Source organism: Coffea eugenioides, chromosome 11 (genome assembly GCF_003713205.1).
Source record: "Coffea eugenioides isolate CCC68of chromosome 11, Ceug_1.0, whole genome shotgun sequence".
Lineage (NCBI taxonomy): Eukaryota > Viridiplantae > Streptophyta > Magnoliopsida > Gentianales > Rubiaceae > Coffea > Coffea eugenioides.
In genome coordinates, this window is record NC_040045.1 from 2939195 (window position 1) to 2959368 (window position 20174).

At 34.0% G+C, this 20174-nt stretch overlaps 1 protein-coding gene and 1 long non-coding RNA gene across 3 annotated transcripts; one reads left to right on the forward strand and one right to left on the reverse strand.

Annotated features, from left to right (window-relative positions):
• Nucleotides 1–743: 743 nt before the first annotated feature.
• On the forward strand, nucleotides 744–7776 carry LOC113751339 (probable RNA helicase SDE3). 2 transcript variants are annotated; one of them, XM_027295315.1, is made up of 5 exons: nucleotides 744–911; nucleotides 2120–2232; nucleotides 2642–3500; nucleotides 5531–5752; nucleotides 6680–7776. In XM_027295315.1, exons 3-5 carry the CDS (start codon nucleotides 2667–2669, stop codon nucleotides 7637–7639), a joined length of 2016 nt encoding a protein of 671 aa, XP_027151116.1. In that variant the 5' UTR covers nucleotides 744–911; nucleotides 2120–2232; nucleotides 2642–2666; the 3' UTR covers nucleotides 7640–7776. The 2 variants fall into 2 exon arrangements, with proteins under 2 accessions (XP_027151116.1, XP_027151115.1); XM_027295314.1 differs by lacking the exon at nucleotides 2120–2232.
• Nucleotides 7777–14175: 6399 nt separating this feature from the next.
• LOC113754388 lies at nucleotides 14176–15067 on the reverse strand. The gene is made up of 2 exons (XR_003465182.1): nucleotides 14985–15067; nucleotides 14176–14336 (listed from the first exon to the last, which is right to left on the reverse strand). It is a non-coding gene; the product is annotated as an uncharacterized LOC113754388 (long non-coding RNA).
• Between the last annotated feature and the right edge of the window lie 5107 nt (nucleotides 15068–20174).

Sequence of the window (20174 nt, forward strand, 5' to 3'; positions counted from 1 at the left end):
AAGAGAACAAAGTAGTTGATCACATGGGGAAAATTAAAAATATAAAGAAAAAGGATAAGTAGAAAAAGAGCAAGAAATGAGAAAAAAAGAAATAAAATAATAATTAATATGGAAGCAATACTTTTGCCCTAAAACATAAAATAGGGGTAAAGTACTTATTTACTGAGTTGAAGAGGGCGAAGTGCAACTGAAAATAAAGTACAAGAAGGTTTAATTCTTTTAATCCTTTTACATATTATTATGTTAATATCTACATTTATTGTTTTAATATCTACATATATTTTGCTAATATTCACATTCCACCCTACACGTATAATTATCATAGAGACCCTGATATTACCACAGCATGATCGAATAAGCGGGATTATGGACTGATATTATGGACAGATATGGTTGGCAATTTTATACGGTTGTTCAGTTAATGTACTTTTTATGCTATATGATATATGCTTATATAATTTTATTATACTCATAAATTTTATTTATATACATCATATTGTAGATACAGCACGCTAACTGCACCTAAAACTCCATTCCCGAATAAGTGAAGCGAGTATTGACTATTGGTATTAGGCCAATTGGAAAAGAATTAATCCCGACTGGAATGAGTGCGACTCTCCATTTACTTTATACCCGAATAATTGAAGCCTGTCGCCCTTGACCTCCAAGGCTCCAATCAAGTTCTTTGTGGAAAAACAAGAAGCCACAGTACTTTTTCCCATGTACGTACGACCACACCTCCTACTGCCTACATCTACAGAAGATGTCCTTTACAAACCAATCTTTTTGTCACACAGTCGTTAGATCATCCTTACTCTTCAGTCTTCACGGTACATAGCTGTTTCAGTGAAATCCACGCCACAAAGCTTTATTTCTCTGTTTGATCCCTCCACTTGAGCTAAAGCAACCAAGTAAGTTTTTGTGGTTAATCCTGTAAAACATGGAGTTTCTCCCCCCCCCCCCCTGGAGGGAAGGTTTCCTGTTTGAATTTTAGATTTGTTGATCTGGGTTTTATGTTGTTCGACATGGTTAATATAAATTTGTAATCAGATGCGATCATCTTCACTGAGGAATCTTTAGGAGTTTCAGAGTTCAGATAGTTCTTTTGCAGATTTTTCTTTGGTACAAAGCTTATTAGCTTCGATTAATGGACCTCAATTCTTGGAGATTTTATCTTAGCTTAGTAGAGTCATTTTCATGTACTCATATACTGTGAGAAATGACTAAATACTACGTATATACATGCATGCATGTGCAGATTAATTCTTATACAAAATATGCAGTGGTCTTTCAAGATATAACAATGATGTCTTTAGCAAGACAGATCATATTTTGAAGATTGCAGAAACATAATTTAAAAAATTTGAGCTTGTAAATAAGACTATTGAAATTTTTGGTGGCAAAAGTAAAATGTATGATTGCAATGTCTAATGCATAATGTGTTTTCAAAGTTTTGAAGGCAATGATTTAGTATCTAAATGTTTTCTTGGGTTGAAAAATCATGATACAAGTAAGACTTTTACAATTCTTAGGGACAATTGAGACTTTTGACTTGGCCCCCTTGGTTTTCTATTTATTTTCCCCCATTTATTTTGATTTATTTATATCTCAATTATCTGGGAAAACCATCAGTTTTATTTTACTTGGTTATTATACCAAAAAATCAACTCATTTGGATACCGTTAAATCAATATGTAACATGTGGATATGTGTAGAAGCTGAGAAAATTGTGGTCAATCTAAAATTGCATGGTTGAATGGCAAAATGTTGTTCATTTCATTGTTTCTGAATATAACTTATCCTAAGTATGTAGTAAATTGCTAAAGAAAAAGAAAAAGAAGAAAAATGTAGTATTTTTTATTCTTGAAAATAGCTTTTAAATTTTATTTTTCTTAGGTAAATGAAGGTCCATCTGCCATTTTTTACCACCTTCCTGTCCACGTTATAAATATTCTGGCACAGTTTTGACCGCATAAACTGCAGGCATGTTCAGCTAAGTATTTTGCATTAGGCTCTGTCTGATGGTCAAACACAAAACTTGAAATTTGTGTCGAGATTTAGCTTTTTCAGTAGACATTATAGTATACATATTTATGTGATCCAACATGTCTTGCATTAGGAGTTTTTGGCAATGTGTTGAGGGATTGGTTCCCTTCTTCCTTTGTTTGTGCATATGGCGTGATACAAGGCTGTAATTGCTGGTTAGAGGCTATTAGCTGGCGGTACCTTCAAGTAAGGACAGAGAAAGTACTCTCAGATGGCAGCTTGTTCTTTTTCTCTGTTCTTCTGTAATTGCTTAATTTAGTAACATGTCTATTTATATATTTCTTAGTATTTACATGGACAGCTTTAAGTACAGTGTATGAATATTATGGTAGTGAATTTCTGGTTTTAGAGTTAAATTTTGCAATTCATTCTGGTTCTTATAGGCTAAAATCTCACACATAGAGTTTGTCATGTAATCAGAGATGAAACCTCACATGAGTTTAACACGTTATCATTTCTGTTCATAGATGCATTTCGGTGACAAAAATATGGTTTCTGGTTTGCTTTTCGCTTGTTCTGATTAAGTTAATTCAACCTGGCATTTACTCTGCTCTTGTTGATTGACAAACTAAATGTTTATAACATCTCTGAGCAGGATAGCAGTGAGATTTGGGAAAAAGATGGCGTTCCTCATTCATATATTGAAACGAATTTGTTGTGTTGAAGATGAAGAAAGGGAAATCAATCAATACCAGAATCTGAAGCAGAGCCACTATGATTTTCGGAGAGCTCCAAATATTGACTCTTTTCCAGGGTCTTGCAATCCTTTGGGGCAAACAACATCTAGAAACGAGGTTAGTAAGTCTGTGACTAGCTCTACAAGTACTGGAATTGGTAACAAGAATCTGAGAGTTGCATCTGAATCCACTTCACCTTCTTCCGTACACTGTGCCAAGCAACCTCCCATTACTGCCAAGCCTGGGGAAGTCCTGAAAAGCCCTGCTGAAACCACTCAGAACCAAAACAATATCTCATCTTCCACAGGCAACATTCCTCAAAGTTGCAATAGAGGTGCCAATATGCCAACTGAACAGAAATTGTCCTCTGGTGTCTCTTCAGCTTCTTATAAATCGTTTCAGTCTTCAAAATTGCCTCATTTACAATCCTCCAAGCTGTCACCATGTGAATCTGGCACCAAGAAGCTCCACTCATTCCTTGAAACAGATTCACCAGAATCTTCTACTAAGCTTGCTGACTCTTGCTCTCAAAAACCCCCTCCCTTGTCAACTAAGCCGGTCCTGTCTCCGGCGTCTACAAGCTCTATCAGTCTGCAGACAAAGACTAAGTATGTTTGGGTAGAAAAGGGTGTGTCATCCACATACGTGTTTCCAAAGGGTATTAGAGATTTGATTGAGAAAGACATTGTCCCAGGAGTCCTCAAGCTGCCTTTGTCTATGTTAACATACATGGATTACTTTCAGGCTCTGTTGTATGCTGAGGACTGTCACCTGGAGGTAATGGAATTCAGCAGTTTTCCTACTAAATTTTGAGCTAGTTTTAAATCCTGCTTCTTCTACATACCAATAACTTAGAGGCTGAATGTAGATATTCTTAAAAGATGGCTGTTTAGTACTTTTCTGATTTTGACTGTTGTCACATTCCCTTAGGAATCAAATGCATCTCAAAGGATAAAAATTGAATGACTTTGAAAATGTGATGCATCTCAAGTATATAGTTTGCGTGGATTCTAAAGGTTCTATACTGCTCCTGTAGATTCACATTCTTTGTGTAGGTTTTTGGAATTTCCAGTAACTAGTAAGAGAATAAATGCTTACAGGCCTTGCAGACCAGATCTGTCAGTTTTAAAAATTTGAGGAAGACATCATAGTTTACAAGCCCTGTAAACAGACCTTGTCAGTTGTAATCCTTTTTGCATCTCAAGTATAGACTTATGATGGTAAATGAACTCTAGTCCTTTCAGCATAGTATGCTTGTTTCTTGGATCTCAAAGTGGGCTACTGTGTTGGACTTTTGTTTCTGATTGTTGTAATTGCATATGTTGGCAGCTGGCAACTAGCTCTATGATTAGACATTTTTGATAATTCTGCATAAGCTTGCCCCACAGTGACAAATTCTGTTTCAGCAATGTTTTAACTTATGCCTGCTTTGTGAATGGGGAATGTTTGTGTTCAGACTTCCACTTTTGACTTGCCTTATAAAGAATTGAGGTGAATAAAATTTTTACTTACAAAATTTACTTGATTCTGACATCTAAGCTCATAAAAAACTGATGAAATTTTTCCTGTGCATGTACACAAAGTGGATATCCTAAGAATTTTGAGTTTTAAACCTAACTTCAAAGAGGCACTTTAAATATTAATTTGACCAATCTGTCCAACTTATTTGATCTGCTTGTAGCATAGGTTAGTGATATATATGCTGAAGGTGCTTTTTACAGTTCCAGGGACCATCCCTCTCGGATACACACCAAGATATTATACTTGGCTTTTGAACCTTAGGTTGATTCACCTTCTAAACTTGGGAGGATGTGGCTTTTGCAATTTCAATTTTCCCTGGTTGTAGAGATTAATTTCACGCATGTAATGGACATGAAACCTTCTTAATCAACTTATCTTTGTTACAAAATCCATGCTTAGACAAGTACAAAGCAAGATTCTGAAAATGTACTGCAATGGACTGGGGCAAACTTCAAAGTGCCCTGATACTGACAGAAAGATGGATTCTTGAGAATCAATGAATATCCTATCTGCAAGTCTATTCTTTTCATGTTTTAACAACTTCCAAGTTCCTAGAGAAATATGTTGCTGTAGCACTACAATATGTCCTCTGACATGCATAAGTATCCACAATAATTTTTTCAGATCTTTCAAACTGTTATTTACGTGTATTGGATGTTTCACCATTCTTTGTGGCTTTACTCTGTACCTGGAATTCCTCTTTCAAAAGTTTTATGTCAATTTGTACTTCAGGTTTCAGTATGCCATCCATTACTCTTTTGCATGTTTTATTATTAGTTCTTTCTGAAATCACTCAGCTGATTGGGAAGTATATGTATAACACTTTTGGCAAGTATTGTTATTGAAACAGTTTCACTAAGTTTACGGCAAGCTATAGACTCCGAAGAAAGCCTATTTATGAGGATTTACTTCATTTCTGACACATCAAGTGTCTACGAAAAATGTTGCTTTGCCATTTGTAGTGCAATTTGATTCTTTCTACTCAGTAATAATCTATGAAAGCTTATTCTCAAATATCAGTAAACAATGATCTGATGGGAAACTATAAGAAACATTCTCCTCAAAGATCAGTAAACTTTCTACGTTACAGCTACAATGGAAGACAGCTCCCATCCGTATCTTGTATTTTCTTTTTGGACCTCACTAAGCAGAATCATTTGTTTTCTATTGATCAAGTATTTGTTGCATTATTCATCATTTTTTTTATAATTTAGGCTTGCCAATTATAGTGTGTGTTGTAAGAATTCAATTTTGCTGATACAGTATACTTTTGCATCAACTCACAGAAATGGGATGGATTTGAGGTGAAGAATGTCAATCTGGAGTTGCATGAAGCATCAATATACGCAAGAAAAGGAAAACATAAAACCTTAGAGGAATCTGACCTGAAAGATGAAAAGACCTTTGTGGCATTTGAAATTGACAAGATACCTGAAAGGAGGCCATTTTTGCTATCAAGAGATTTTGTTTCCGTACAGCCTTGTAGCCGGAAAATTGAGCCATTTCAGGTTAACTTCTAAAACTCCTATTATATTGTGGTGAAAATTCTGACTGCATAGGGCAAGTAGTTTCTGAAATTTTCTTAATGGAAGCTTTGAGTGAGTAGCTTCTTTCTAGTTTGAGTTAGATTAAAACTAAAACACACATATTTACATATACAATTACGTTTATCTGCAGAGTGAGTCAGATTATATATGTAACCACCCTTGTTTAGACAAATGTACGACCATTCAATGCCTACTTGACCATTTCAGAACGCTAAATAATTTGTCATGTTTTTAAAGCAACTCCTTGACAATTTTCACAGGAACCTCAAGTGAATTTAGTAATTTCTTTAGTAGAGAAATAGCGCTGCTCGTAGATAAGCCATTTTTTATATACCATTCTAAGTGGTGATACCATAATAATATGAATTTGACTCTTGATTTTGCATATTTGAGATTTGTATTTTGGTTGTATCAGCTCTATTCTAGCATGCATTAGTCCAGTCTGTGCTTTCTATCTGCCATCACCATATGATCCTACTTAGGTTGAAGAGAAACAAAGTAAAATTTTGTGGAAAAATGATGAGTCCTTTTTGGCTACCATAAAATGGACAAGAACTTGCATCACATCTTTCAAAGTATTGTTTAGATACTGAAGGAGAGAGCATTAGCGGATCTTTTAATAGAAAAGAATCTTAGTGCAGTGCAAGGTATTGTATCCACCCTGGTTCCGAGACATGTACGACTACACATCTAACTAGGTTTTCTTCAACCAGGTGGTGTTATTGAAATAAACTAGAAAGCTACTTGAATTTGATAATCTGAAGTTTACATCAGGGAAAATATGTTCTGAAGTAGTACTTGGATTGAAGATCTGTTCACTTGTCTCATCAAATTGCTGATGTTCATCTGGTCATACTTTTTGCTGAAATCATGTTTACTTTGCTATAGGGTGTCATTTATCGTGTGGTGAAGAGCAACCTTGTATTAGCTGAATTTGGAGAAAGTTTTTACTCTCAGCATCGCTCGGAGTGCAAATATGATGTGAAATTTTCATTTAATAGAGTTTGTTTAAAAAGGGCTCACCAAGCAATTGCAGCTGTATCATCTGCTTTATTCAGGAACTTTCTCTTTCCTGATTTAGCACCAGAACATGAAGTTCTTTCCACGCAGCGTGTGGACAACAGATATCAGAAAGCTAACTTTGTTGTTCATCAAATATTGAGGCTTCAGGGTGCGCCTCCCTATCTTGTGGAGGGGCCAATGTGTATTGAAAGAGATCATTTATCAAGAACTGGAGTGGCAATTGTAGAGGCAGCACTTCAGATTCTTCGCCGTGATCCATCAAAAAAGATTCTTCTGTGTGCACCTATAAACAGAACATGCGATCTGCTCATGAGAGGCCTCAAGAAAGAGATCTCGGACTCTGATATGTTTAGGGCCAATGCTGCATTCAGGGAACTGGACGGCATTCCTGTAGATATACTACCCTCTTGTCTTTATGAGAGCCAAACAGAGTGCTTTTCTTGTCCATCGCTCAAAGAACTTGGAAAATTTAAGGTAATTTTATCCACCTTCATGAGCAGTTTTAAGCTGCATAGTGAAGGAGTAAAGGCGGGACACTTCAGTCACATTTTCCTGGTTGATGCCTCATCTGCCACTGAACCAGAGACAATGATCCCTATAGCTAACTTTGCTAATGATAAAACCATTGTTGTAGTGACTGGTGCACCAAGAAACCATTCTGGTTGGATTCGCTCTAAAATCGCAAGGGAGAATGGACTGCTGACTTCTTACTTTGAGAGGCTCCGCAAGAGTGACCTCTACAATGAACTTGATCCAAAGGTCATAACGCAGCTGGATGACAACTCAAATGAAAGATTTGGGTCTCTACCAGCTTTTGGGATATAAAATGACTTTGTTAATTGCAGACCAACTGGAGTTGTATATATTATGTTGGTAACGTATGAAAGTTGTATATTTACCAAACTACCTTTTATAGCTAAACTGTTGGATTTCTATAGAATGTGCTAGTTTTATTGGTCTGAGGAGTTGCATTTTCTTTTGGTTGGATGATAAGCGATAACCCTTTCTTCTACCTGTAAGAAGCACCTGTTTATGATCACCAAAGTTTGTTGGGATAATATCAGAAACCTCCCTTGAGATTTTTCCTAATATCACTTGATATCCTTAAAGTTTTAAAAATATCACTTACCTCCCCTATTGATTATAAAAAAAATTATATTAACCATCATTTGATACATAATTCACATATCAAATAAATGGAGCTCAAAAATTAAAAAAAAAAAGGGAAATGAAAGTCACTTTCTTATCTTTCCTTTTTCTCTAACATTTTCTCTTACTCATTTTTTGGATGATTATGCAATATTTCATTTGTAAATTATAGCAAATTGGATTTTGTTTATCTTTTACTTTTTATGATTTATTTGCTTATTTTGAGTTGATTTTTATAATGATCAATACAATTTAAAAGTTTGGGCACGAGTTAAGAAGAAGTTGGGAAAAAAAATATAAAGTTCATAAGAAATCGATTTAAAGCATATAGTGTTAAATTGGTGCAAATGTATTATTTTGCAAATATCTTTTTGGTTTTTTAAATTTATATTTTCATAGACTCTAGCATTATGATGTAGTAGTACTACTAGATATTGTTTTTAAGGTGATAGTTTTCTTGAAATAAACAAATGGCCTGTTTGGAAGGTGAGTTTTTTTGGGAGTTTGTCTAAAATTTTACTGTAACTTATTATAGAAGTTTTTTAAAAAAAATTTGAAATGTGTAGATTTTTGAATATTTTAAAGTGTATAGTTTAAAAATTTTGAGAAATGTTTTGAAGTTACTGTAACTAAAATTTTTAAAAAACTTGTAGCAGACAAACTTGACAAAAAACTTGAGTTCCAAACTTTGATTTAGGAATATTTTTATTTAGCAAATAAAAGGGAATTTTAGGATTTTTAAAAATTTTGTTGTACAAATAACAAAATAAGGGAGGTAAGTGACATTTTTAAAATCTCAAGGGTGCCAAGTGATATTAAGAGAAACCTCAAGAGAGGCTTATGATATTATCCAAAGTTTTGTTTCTGGCTAGAAGTATTTCAACTTGCTAGCAAGTGTGTGTGTGCATGTTTTAAATATATAGTTCGGTTGAGCGTATTGGTGTATAGCACATGTATGATTAAATCTATATTCTGTCTCAGTCCCCCTCCTCTTCCCCTTCCCCTTTCCCTTTATACTCCTCTAGAATGATAATCGAGAACCAATTCAATTTTAGGTATCCATTTATTGTTTGATTTTGCTTTTCTTTTTTATAGCAATAGCATCAGTTAACAATTTTTCTTTGTTTTTGATAAAATATTTTTCTCTTTGCTTTCTTTGCTTTCTTTGCTTCTGATTCCAGGCGTGTCGACAAGGACAAGAGACAACGTCACAGCCCAAACTCCTAAGGCTTTATGAAAACTGCTGGAATGTCCTGGAAAAGCTTTTACTCGTTTCCTGGGGAGGGCAAGAAATATTAGGTGCATGGTAGCTAGTTGGGTGGGTGATAGACTATAACCGTTTAATTCGGGGAAATTTCTAATTTCTACCTGGTGCATCGTTAATCTTGGTCGTTGACCAATTAATTCTTCATCTTCATTTATGAAGCTGTCCGGGTCAGAGAATTCATCATTGCATAACACAATTTCAAACCGCAATCCGATGTTGGAAATTTCTACGTTTGTATTCACGGATTTTACAAAAATAAATCTTTTAAATATAATGTTACAATAATACATAAACAAAAATATCTCATTCATATAATATATTAAATATCTCAAAAAATATTTATCGTAAAAGTTTTTCATATACACTGTTGCAGTAAAATTTTTCAAAAACATCTCGAAGAGCAGCTAATTCAAACAGTTAACCCAAAAACACCCACAAAAGTTTTTTCAATATTTGCAAAGTGAGCAGCTGGATTGTTCCGATATTGGAAATTTCACACCACTGCCAGCATAGCATCTGGGGCTAAGAATGGAATAACCTAATGCGTCTTATCCTTTCGTGTGGTTAACGAGCTATTGCACATGGCGGGATTTACCTAGTGCGCACTCTCGATTAGCGGATGCGAGTTCCATTGTCAACAGAAAAAAAAAAAAAAAAAAAACTTTTTGAAGGGGGAGAAAGTAGTGGAAGTAAGAAGTGGCCCGGGGTCGGGGAGTGGGGGGAAGGGGTTATCTCTTGGGTAGAGGTGGCTGCTCAGCGTAAGGAGACTCGTGGATGTATGTCTCTCTCCTATGTACCTCCAGAGTCCTCTGAATTTGGGTTTTGCCGCCAGGACAATGGAGGAAGATATCCAAAGGGGGTGAACAAATGGAAGAATGCAGTGACAGGAGGATTTACCTTTGGTTCTCTCCGCCTTATTCGATGATAGAAGAATTTTGTTGAAAAGAGATGGAAGGACTTGGGGAATGTAGAGGTTATTTCAATGAAGAATGGTGTGCTTTTGTTCAATTTTTCTCAAACAAGCAAGAATAAGGTCTTTGATGTTGTAAATAGTTGTGTATTTCAAAAGATTAGTCTCACGTTGAAAAATTAAAGAAACTTTCAATCAATTGTAATGTTCAGCTTTTTTTTTTTGGCCAGCAATAATACATTGTATAACTTACTCTATCCTAATTTAGGGATAAGGGAAGTCTAAGGAGGCTTGTGTTAGGGGTTAGTGGGTATAAAAACCCAACTAAATCAAGAGAGTGTTATGGCACTATTCTTAAATTTTTTTTTGCTACAGCAGTCCAAGAAGGGACTTGAGTCCCTCCCTGGTGGGCAGGGAGCTAAGCTCACTGGTTAATTGTAATGTTTAGCACCTTATTGGATTCGTTATAATTGAGTAACTAGTGTGTGTTTTGTATGCACGAGAGCAAAGTTAAGTTGGGCCTGCCCACCACTTTGTGCAATTTAAGGCCCAATGTTGTTTTTCTTCTTCTTTTGTTTTTGCCTGACAAATAAAGTTCTAAGAGTTCGGACTTTTTCAAACTTGCTTCAAATAATATAAAATTTTATCTACAAATCAGCAATGATTGTTACTGAAGGGTTGAACTAATCAAATTCAACAAATAACAAATTCATCAATTCAATATAATTGATGACTGATTAATAGCATTACACTGCTTAATTCGCATGCTCCACCATTACTGATCACTCACTAATAAATTCAATAAATAAAATTTCCAACCCGTGTACAAACTCATCAATTCAATATAATTGATTGCTCATTAATAGCCCTGCACTAATGAATGAGCTTCCTCTACAACAACATCATTGAACACTCACTAGCCAAATTCAATAAACAGATTTTCCAATCAATATACCAAGTCATCAATTCAATACAGTTGATCACTCAATGATAGTGTTACACAAATGAATGAGCATGCTCCACAAACAACATAATTGATCACTGATTAACCAAATTCAATAATCATATTTCTCAATCAATATACAAATTCATCCATTCAATATAATTGATCACTCATTAATAGGGATATTAATTCTTCGTTTTTAATTCTCTTTTACATTATTAAATCCTCATCCTTTACCGTATTCTATGCTATCCGTCACCAATGACTCCACTTTAACTATGTACTTACCGTTGTTTTCCTGTCGTCATCTATTTTTTCATCATATTGTCTCCTTCCTACGGTAAAAATTTTTTACCCAACATGCCTGGTTTATTAACCAAACACTGTCACTTCATAATTCCATGAATGCGCAACAAAAACATGACTTAAAGCTTGTTTAGGGTTGCAGTAACTTATTGAAAAATACTTCCCTAATAAAATTTTTAATAAAAGTACTTATCGACTACTTAAATACTTTTAAATATATTGTTTGAAAATATAGTTCAATAAGTACTTATTGTATTAGATAATGTGTAATTTAAAAATTTTTTAAAAGTGTTTATCTCTTTATTTGTTCATAATATAAGATAAAATGATTAAATTTTATTTTTTATTTTTTAAATTACAAAAACTATTCTAAAAGTACCAAATTTAACTTTTGCTAGATGTATTTTTAACACCAAAAACTCTACTCTTAATTTTAAGAGATAATATTTACCAAACAACGAGACCTTAATACTCTAAAAGTACTCTTTTACTAAAAGCACCGCAACCTCAAACAATGAAGCCTTAATCACTTTCTTCCCATCATTCTCCTTACATGACGTATCTTCTTTGCTTTCTTCACTTGTCTAGCATCACAATTAAACACAAGGCGTTTATGTCAATTCAATTAATAAGACTAACACCCATAACTACAGTACAAACATTAATTTTCTGTTTACAATTTTATCGTCCATACAACATTCTACATTGTTCACGATCTATTTGCCACTAGGAGGCATAAACCGCACGCTATGCGGTAGAGATAAAAATTTATATGCCTAGTTTAGTATAAATAGCTGTGAAATACTATTATATTAAAGAAATACCTTTATATCCAAGGACATTACTATTATTTGAAAAATAAAGAAACTGGAGTAAAAAAAAATGTAACACAAGACCAGAAGAATCAAGAGATTACTGCTAGCGCACGTAACAAACAATCTACAGTTAATTAAAGCTTACAAAAGAAAAGAACCAATGTCTTGAAGGACAGGTTTAATTAAAGTTCAAAAAAAAAAAGCTCATGAATTGAAGAGGTTGCCCTCTCCAGTAGGCAACTCTAAATCTCATCCAACAACCCTTTAACATAAGCAACCAAAAGTGAAGAATCCATTGATATCCCGAAATCTTTTCCTTGTTTTCCAGGTAGGCATGGCCACGGTTCCAGAACCAACGGTTCTGGTTCTTCAAAGAGGTAGAACCAGAACCGTACCATATAAGATGGTTCTGGTTCTGGTTCCAGAACCGCCGATTCTGGTTCTTCAAAGAGGTAGAACCAGAACCGAAGAGGTAGAACCAGAACCGCATAGTTCTGATTTTGGTTCCTTATGGTTCTGGTTCTAGTTTCCGGTTCTGTATGGTAGTATACAATTTTATTTAATTCCTTATCCTACCAATTTTAATACGAATATAATAATATATTTCAAATTTCAAATAAAATGTAAAAAAATAAAGATCATATTTTAATTTTATTTTTATTCTACAAAGTAAGAAGTAATAAATAGATAATATAAATTTTATGAAAAGTACATTACATTGTCAAATTAAAAAATACATTACACTATCAAATGGTTGTCATGTGTTGACTTTCTTGAATTGGACAATCATCAATGTTGAAGATTCCATTTGAAGAAATATTGCAAAAAATATTTTTTTGCTTGCTTGATTTTGAAGATGAGCTACTACCATCAAAACTTGTCATTTGATAGCAAATAAGCAAAACAAATTTGTAAGTAATAATTTAATACTTACAAATTATAATGATAGATATTAGATGAATAGAAAGAATTAAATAATTAATAAAATATATAGAAAGTTCATAAAATTTAAACTTTCTTAAAACCTATTAAACACAACTAATTTTTTTTGAATTATCTCACTACTTATATTAATTATTTTTAACGGTTTTGGAACAAGCGGTTCTAGTTCTGGTTCTATTTTTTAGAGAACCAGAACCGGAACTTTTATCCAAGGTTCTACCACGGTTCTGTTCCATGGTTTTGGTTCCGGTTCTGGTCCGGTTTCAAACGGTCCGGTTCCAAATGGAACCATGGCCATGCCTATTTCCAGGGATATCTCTTCTGGAAATGACTACAGTCCTACTAGACACATCACGAGATCCAATCTCAATTCTTAGAGGTACTCTCTGCAAAGAAAAGCTAGGTAAATTTCAAAGCACAATTGTATTACATTCAACTGTAAAATAGTATTCTTGACATCCACACACATAACTTCCAAATATGGAATTGTTAATAGCAACAGTAGACATTTTAAAATTGAAACTTCATTCCCTTCCCGAAAACAAAGCCAACAATCACTGAAATAGCTCTCGTTGAGCTGGCCTTCAATAGATATCACTTCACTTGTTAATTATTCAAGCCAGTCTTCCAAAAGCTTTGGTTGAGCAAATCACAATTGGAACCTAACCACTCAAGTTAAATTTTTTTTTCAAACTAATTTTAAACAGTACCTCTAGATGCTCAAGCGAAGTGAAGTAAGGTGACAAGTCTTAAAAGTAACCATGTTTGGTGAGATTTATTAGAATTAACCTTCAGGAATATTAAAGCTCCAAGGAAGTTAGTTACGTGTGCCCTATGCTTGTTTGTTTAGACGTAGTTCTGCACCCGTTAACATTCTAAAGAAAAAAAAATCATTTGAAATGTTTACATGGCCATGTATTTGGAATTTTCCTCTTCCTAAATTTCTCTTATTTTTACTCATTCTTTGGTGGGAGAAGTCCAGTGGCAAGCTAGATACTAGGCAAGATACATCTACAGAAGCAGGCAAACCTTGATCTTCCAAAAGTTGTATTTCCATCCAGGTGTTCTCTGATCAGAGTCATCGACCTTGACCTTTATTCCAGCTGCTTGCAGAGTTTCTTTCACTGATGATGTAGCATTAAGAACTCCAGTTCTGTCATCGCTTTCTTCCATATTGGGGCAATCACAACCTGAAATCAGTCAATAATAAGAGCTATTCCATCTCAAGAAAGACAATTTTTAATGCACATAGCAAGGAAAATGGAAGGGCTAACAAAGCAAAAAGTTGTTACTTCACTGCACTGACGAGTCCAATTTCTGGACCAAAATCAAAACAAAAGTTGCAGAACTAATGTAAAATGATAGAAATACAAAATCTGTTGAAGTTTAGGAAACCAAATAAGGATTAAAAAAAATCAGCTTTGCGAAAATTAATCAGTCCATTGAGTTAAAAACACTGCATCTATCCCCAGCCTCCATTCACTCTTATCTTCTGGGCATACACATTAGCTAATATAGTTAGTAAAACAACCAAAAACAAGCAATACGCTTAGAAACAATTAATCAGTCTCTGTCAGAAGAAGATTCTTCTCTCTATGTATGTAATGAATATGAAAATTAATAAAAAGAGAAGCTCTTGTGCAACAAAGATTTGAAAAAAGTTCAAGTCCAACTTAGGCATTTGATAAATCACAGTTAGCACTCAAGACCAGTACAAAGTCACATAAACTGGTAATGCTAAAAGCAAAACAAGCAAAGGCTAACGTAAAGCAGATCACAGGCAAACATTAGTATAAGAGAAATAAAATGAAAAACCAGTAAAAGACCTTTTTGAATACCTGTACAGGTGCCAACCTAGGTGGAAGCATTAAGCCAAGGTCATCCCCATGAGTCATGATAATACCTCCAACAAATAGCGTCCATTTTCATCTGTAAATAAACTAAACAAGCAGACAGACTGTTTAGGGAATTGCACCTTTCATATTTCAAATACCAAAAACAGAACAGCAAAAAATTGATGCAAAACAACTATATCTGTAGGATATTTTGCAACAGTGTTCAGCAATGAAAAAAGCTCAATAATTTTAAAATCATCATCAATTACACCAATTGCACAGCTTATAGAAAATCACAGAAAAGGTAAAATGGTAAAACAAAAATTTTCTCAATACACAATACAAACGATGACAATCAACTTTTTAAGTTGCATACAAGCAATCTTCTGGAGAAACGAAGCAACAAGGTCAGAAACATTCTGTTTTTAAAATATAAAAAGAAGAACACGCCAAGGGATCTTTTTGGGGTTCCTGAAACATACACCAGAAAACCACTTAATGCATAGCTTTTTTGGCGAAGAAAATCAAATCTTCCGACCAAATTACACAGACTAAACTAAGTTCAGGAAACACTGTACCTGAGTCTAAAGACTTAGACTGGTGTTTCACTGAAAAGAACGGTCTTGTCATCCTTAACCTTAATCTCATGATGTTTCCATTGTCCATGGATAGTATCATACTTGAACATATATGTCTACAATTTGTGCATGGCAAAAGATCACACAATTCATAAAAGCACATAACTACAGATCCAGACCAAACTTGATCAACAACTACACTTTTTTTACTGTCCCGACGAACTTTTACGCATCTCCTAATTCCTAAAGAAGAATCGCATAAAATTTCAATCTTGACTCATAATTAACTGCAATAACAACTGGTTGTTGAACTTGCCATGTAATCAGTGGTGATAAATGGATCATTAACAGCAACAAGTTCTACATCATCCCTCTGCAAGATGACTCTAGCAACCAAACGTCCAGTTCTTCCAAAGCCTGTTAGACAAGTTCTACATCATCTGTGACTATAACTGAGATTAATTTTTTAAGAAAAAATTATGTAGAAAATCGGAGAAGTATGGAAGAAATATTGGTCAGCCGGTAAATTTGATGAGAGAAGAGAGGGAGGGATGGGGAAGAGCAGCGTTTACCAAGCCCTAACCCCCAATGGTGCAAAAATCAGAGGAGGAACAGAAATCAGAGAAGGAAAAAGTTGAAGACTTTGATGGTTGTAATCCTCGAGCCACAAGCCAACCTTCAATTGATGTGATTTTCTCTGCTGCTGCACATCTTAGACTGGATCCGAAGAATAAAGAACCAGGATCTGGCGGATAAAAGAACAAATGCAAAGAAGAACCGGTAGGCTCTCGAATTGCTAAGGAGAGAAGCCAATTTCCCGAGCGAATTGAAATGTGGTGGTAGTGGCATGTTGACAAAGATACCCACATACTCAGCAAAATATTACTAAGGAACAAAGAGAGACCAAAGGAAGCATATACCCAAAAACCTTTAGGGCAAATGAGTAATTTCATGCTTAACAAATCCCAATGCCTACATCTGCTACTGTGATAGAGCGTCACTAACAACTATCATTACCAACCATCAAACTCACTAGTAACAACCGGCATTTTTTTCAAACAAAAAAAAAAAGAGGGCCCATCACCAGCTCCACCTCAGCATCGGTCAATCTCGACCTGCCAATAAGTGTTTTGAAAACCGGACCGGACCGGCCGGTTCGACCGGTCGAACCGCGAACCGGCCATGACACCGGTCCGGTTCCATGCTTAGGTTGACTTTGCCAGAAAACTGGTCAAACCCGGTAAAAACCGTGAAACCCGTTGAACCGCATTGAACCGGTTTTCGAGTTTTCCCTTTTTCTTTTTTTTTTTTTGCAAAATGCTTCTATCAAGATTCGAACTCAAGACCTTTGCAATAGAAGACCAATGTAATAACCATTGCACCATCACATCTTATTTGTTTTTTTTGATAATTTATTTATATAAAACAAACATCTATATTTCATTTTTCCATTTTTCTTACAAAATCTCATTCTCTCGTGACTCTTTCTTTTTGATTTTCAACTCTCTCTTTCTCTCTCATCTTTTCTTTTGTTACTCCCTTTTTTAATCAAACCTCTTTAGTTTTAATTTATTGTTATTTTCTTCTATCTTTTAATTTTGTTTTTGTCCATTAAATTGAAAAAAGTTAAAAAAGAATTATTTTTCTTTAACCCAAATTATTTAATACCACAACCACTCACTTTTATCTCATTTTTTGTTTCTTATCAAGTTTGCATTTTTATTTTCAATTATTTTGACTTCTTTCGAACTCCAAACTTTCTTTTTTAAATTACAATATTTAAATCTCAAATATGTAAATTAAAATTTAAGTTCACAATGTCAAATTTTCATAGACGTGAATTTTGTATAATTTCAAAATATTGTGATATTTTTGGGTTGGATTTGAGATTTTTTTGGTAGATATAATTAAAATTGAGATGAAATTTATTTGTTTTAACTTATAATTTAAAAAATTTATTTTTGAAAATCCAAATTATTCAAAAATAGTGAACTTTTCATCATATAAAGTTTTAAATTAGTCTATTGCATGTCTTATTTTGTGCATATATATATTTATATAAATTATTTTTTAAAAAAATCATTGAACCGAGATTGAACCGGTTCGACCGATTGAACCTCGACCCTTTCACCTCACCGGTTCAATTGATGGTTCAGGTTTTAAAACATTGTTTAAAAGTTAGGGACATGGGCTTTCCTAGCAAATGGTGGCCGAGCAAGGATCTATTTATCGAGAGGAAAGTGGTGCATGCCCGCTGCTGTTCAGCCCCTTCCTCTGCCATTGCCACCAAATTACTGTTTCTTCTAGAAATTTAGACGCTTGCCAAATTACCGTTCTTCTAGAAATTTGCCTGCCAAATTACGGCCACACCACATGGGTTGGATTACGCAGAAAAATGCATTCAAAAAGCTCCGTTAATTTGGACATGCATAATGCGAATTACAAAATATGTCTTCATTTATGATATTGGTTGGGAATATTTTCTGCTACCCGTTGTTCTGCATCTGTAGTTGGGCGTGCAATCTGAATTTTGTTCTGACCCGGCAAGTTGCAAGTGGCCAGTTAGACTGTGAAAGCAAAATACCGTCTACTTTATTAACTTTAGTTACCACTGTGTGGCTTGGGACTTCAAAGAGGTCGAATTCGCGTAGATTCCTAGTGGAGCGACGTTGACGACGACTAACGTTTTTGGATAATATCCTTTTAACTCCCTTGAAATGACTCTTATATATGTAGGGATAATTTTAGAAACCTCCTTGAGGTTTTCGGGAATTACAGAGAGATTTCCTCAAGTTTCAAAAATTACACCTACCTCCCTTGCTTTTAAGGTTTATATAACAATATAGGTCCAATAGCCTATAATTTTTTACAAATATCCTAAAATACCATTCTTCTAAAGAACAAGACAAAATAAAATAAGGTTTTAATTTTTAACTTCTTGTACATGGCATACTCATTAAAGCAAACAGAGTCTAGTGACTCCAACTCATCTCAAACTTCATTACTTGCTAATTCTTGTTTAATGCAACTCACTACTACCACTACAATACTAAACCAAAAAATGCCTCTATGTCCCTAAGAACATAATTCATCATTACTCTAGCACTCTTAAAAATAGAAACAAAATTCTACCGTCATAGTAAAATCACAATCAATAGGTAAATAAAAGAGGGAACCAATGAGTTTTTTTAATTGCTAGATTTTTTTTTTGCTTAACCAACATAATAGTTACTTCTTTATCTTCCAACTCTCAATTTCATTTTTTTCCCTCTATCACTGCCACTTTTTTCATCTTTCCCTAGTTTGACAATAAAATTCATAGTCTACACCTTGTCAATTGGCTAACATTTGTAAAGAGTAAAACTATTAAAAAAAAGAAAGGGTCTAAAATTTTTGTTGTAAGAGAGAGACAATAAGACAAAAAAAATACAAATAAATTTTGAAAATGGTAAAAATTGATAGTGGTGTGATTAGTAACAATGGAGTGCGGTATTTGGTGAGAGGGAGAAGCAGTTGTAGGAGAAAAAGAGAGAATAGTATGAAAGAGGAATGGAGGGAGGGAGAAAGAGATGAAAATTAGAAAATTGATAGAGATTGTTCTTTGAGATTAGAAAATTACAAGTAGAATAATAAGGAGTATTTTTCGACTTTAAATGTCCCTTTATGAATTAACTATTAAGTGGGGGACACATTAGTCTTTTGATTGGACCAAGGGAGGTCTATGTAATTATTGGAACCTCGGGTGAGCTAAGTGAAATTGTCAGAAACTTCAAGGGAGGTTTCTGAAATTATCCCATATATATGTATATATATATATATATATATATATATAAACACGTATATTAGTCTTCCATTCATTAAGAGATGACTTATATATTGAATTTAAGAAATAAAGATGAAACATGTTGAAAGAGGTTAAATTCATGTAGTTTCCTACCACGTTGATGAGGATTAACATTTTTGGATTAGGATTTAAGAAATGGGGAAGGAATAAAAGGAATTGCATCTAAACCTCTAACTTCAGAAATCTCAACCTTAACCATTAAATGAAGGCCTTATCAGCAAGAAATGACTTCTAAGTTTTATCAAGCATAATCAACAAAATATTATGGCAGGAATAACAAAGTATATTACGTATGCATATTACATGAAACTTATCACAGAAGCCCAATTAAAGATTTAGTAAACAAATAAGTTTGGAAAAATTAGGCATTAAATCATGTTGTAGTGGTACATGTCCTTGACAAAATTATGGAATTACAATTCCAGGTTTCACCTATATTGAAAATTAATTTTAAGTTAGACATTTGAATATCACGTATTAGACTAATTATAATTTTATCAACTTATTGATATTACATGCATGTATGTGAAAGTAGTATAATATAAGTTACTTTCAGCGACTCATAAAATACATATTAATCTGAATAAAAATTTAAAACTTTAACATAAATTGAATCATTACTTGTGAAGTATAATACATACAAAATTTTAGTTTGACTATTTTTGATATATTTAAAAAAATACATGACAGAGGAGTTCTTTTTTTAATTATAATCGCTGAGGTGTAATATAAGTTTTTACTACATATGTTGTCAAATATTATTGAATACAT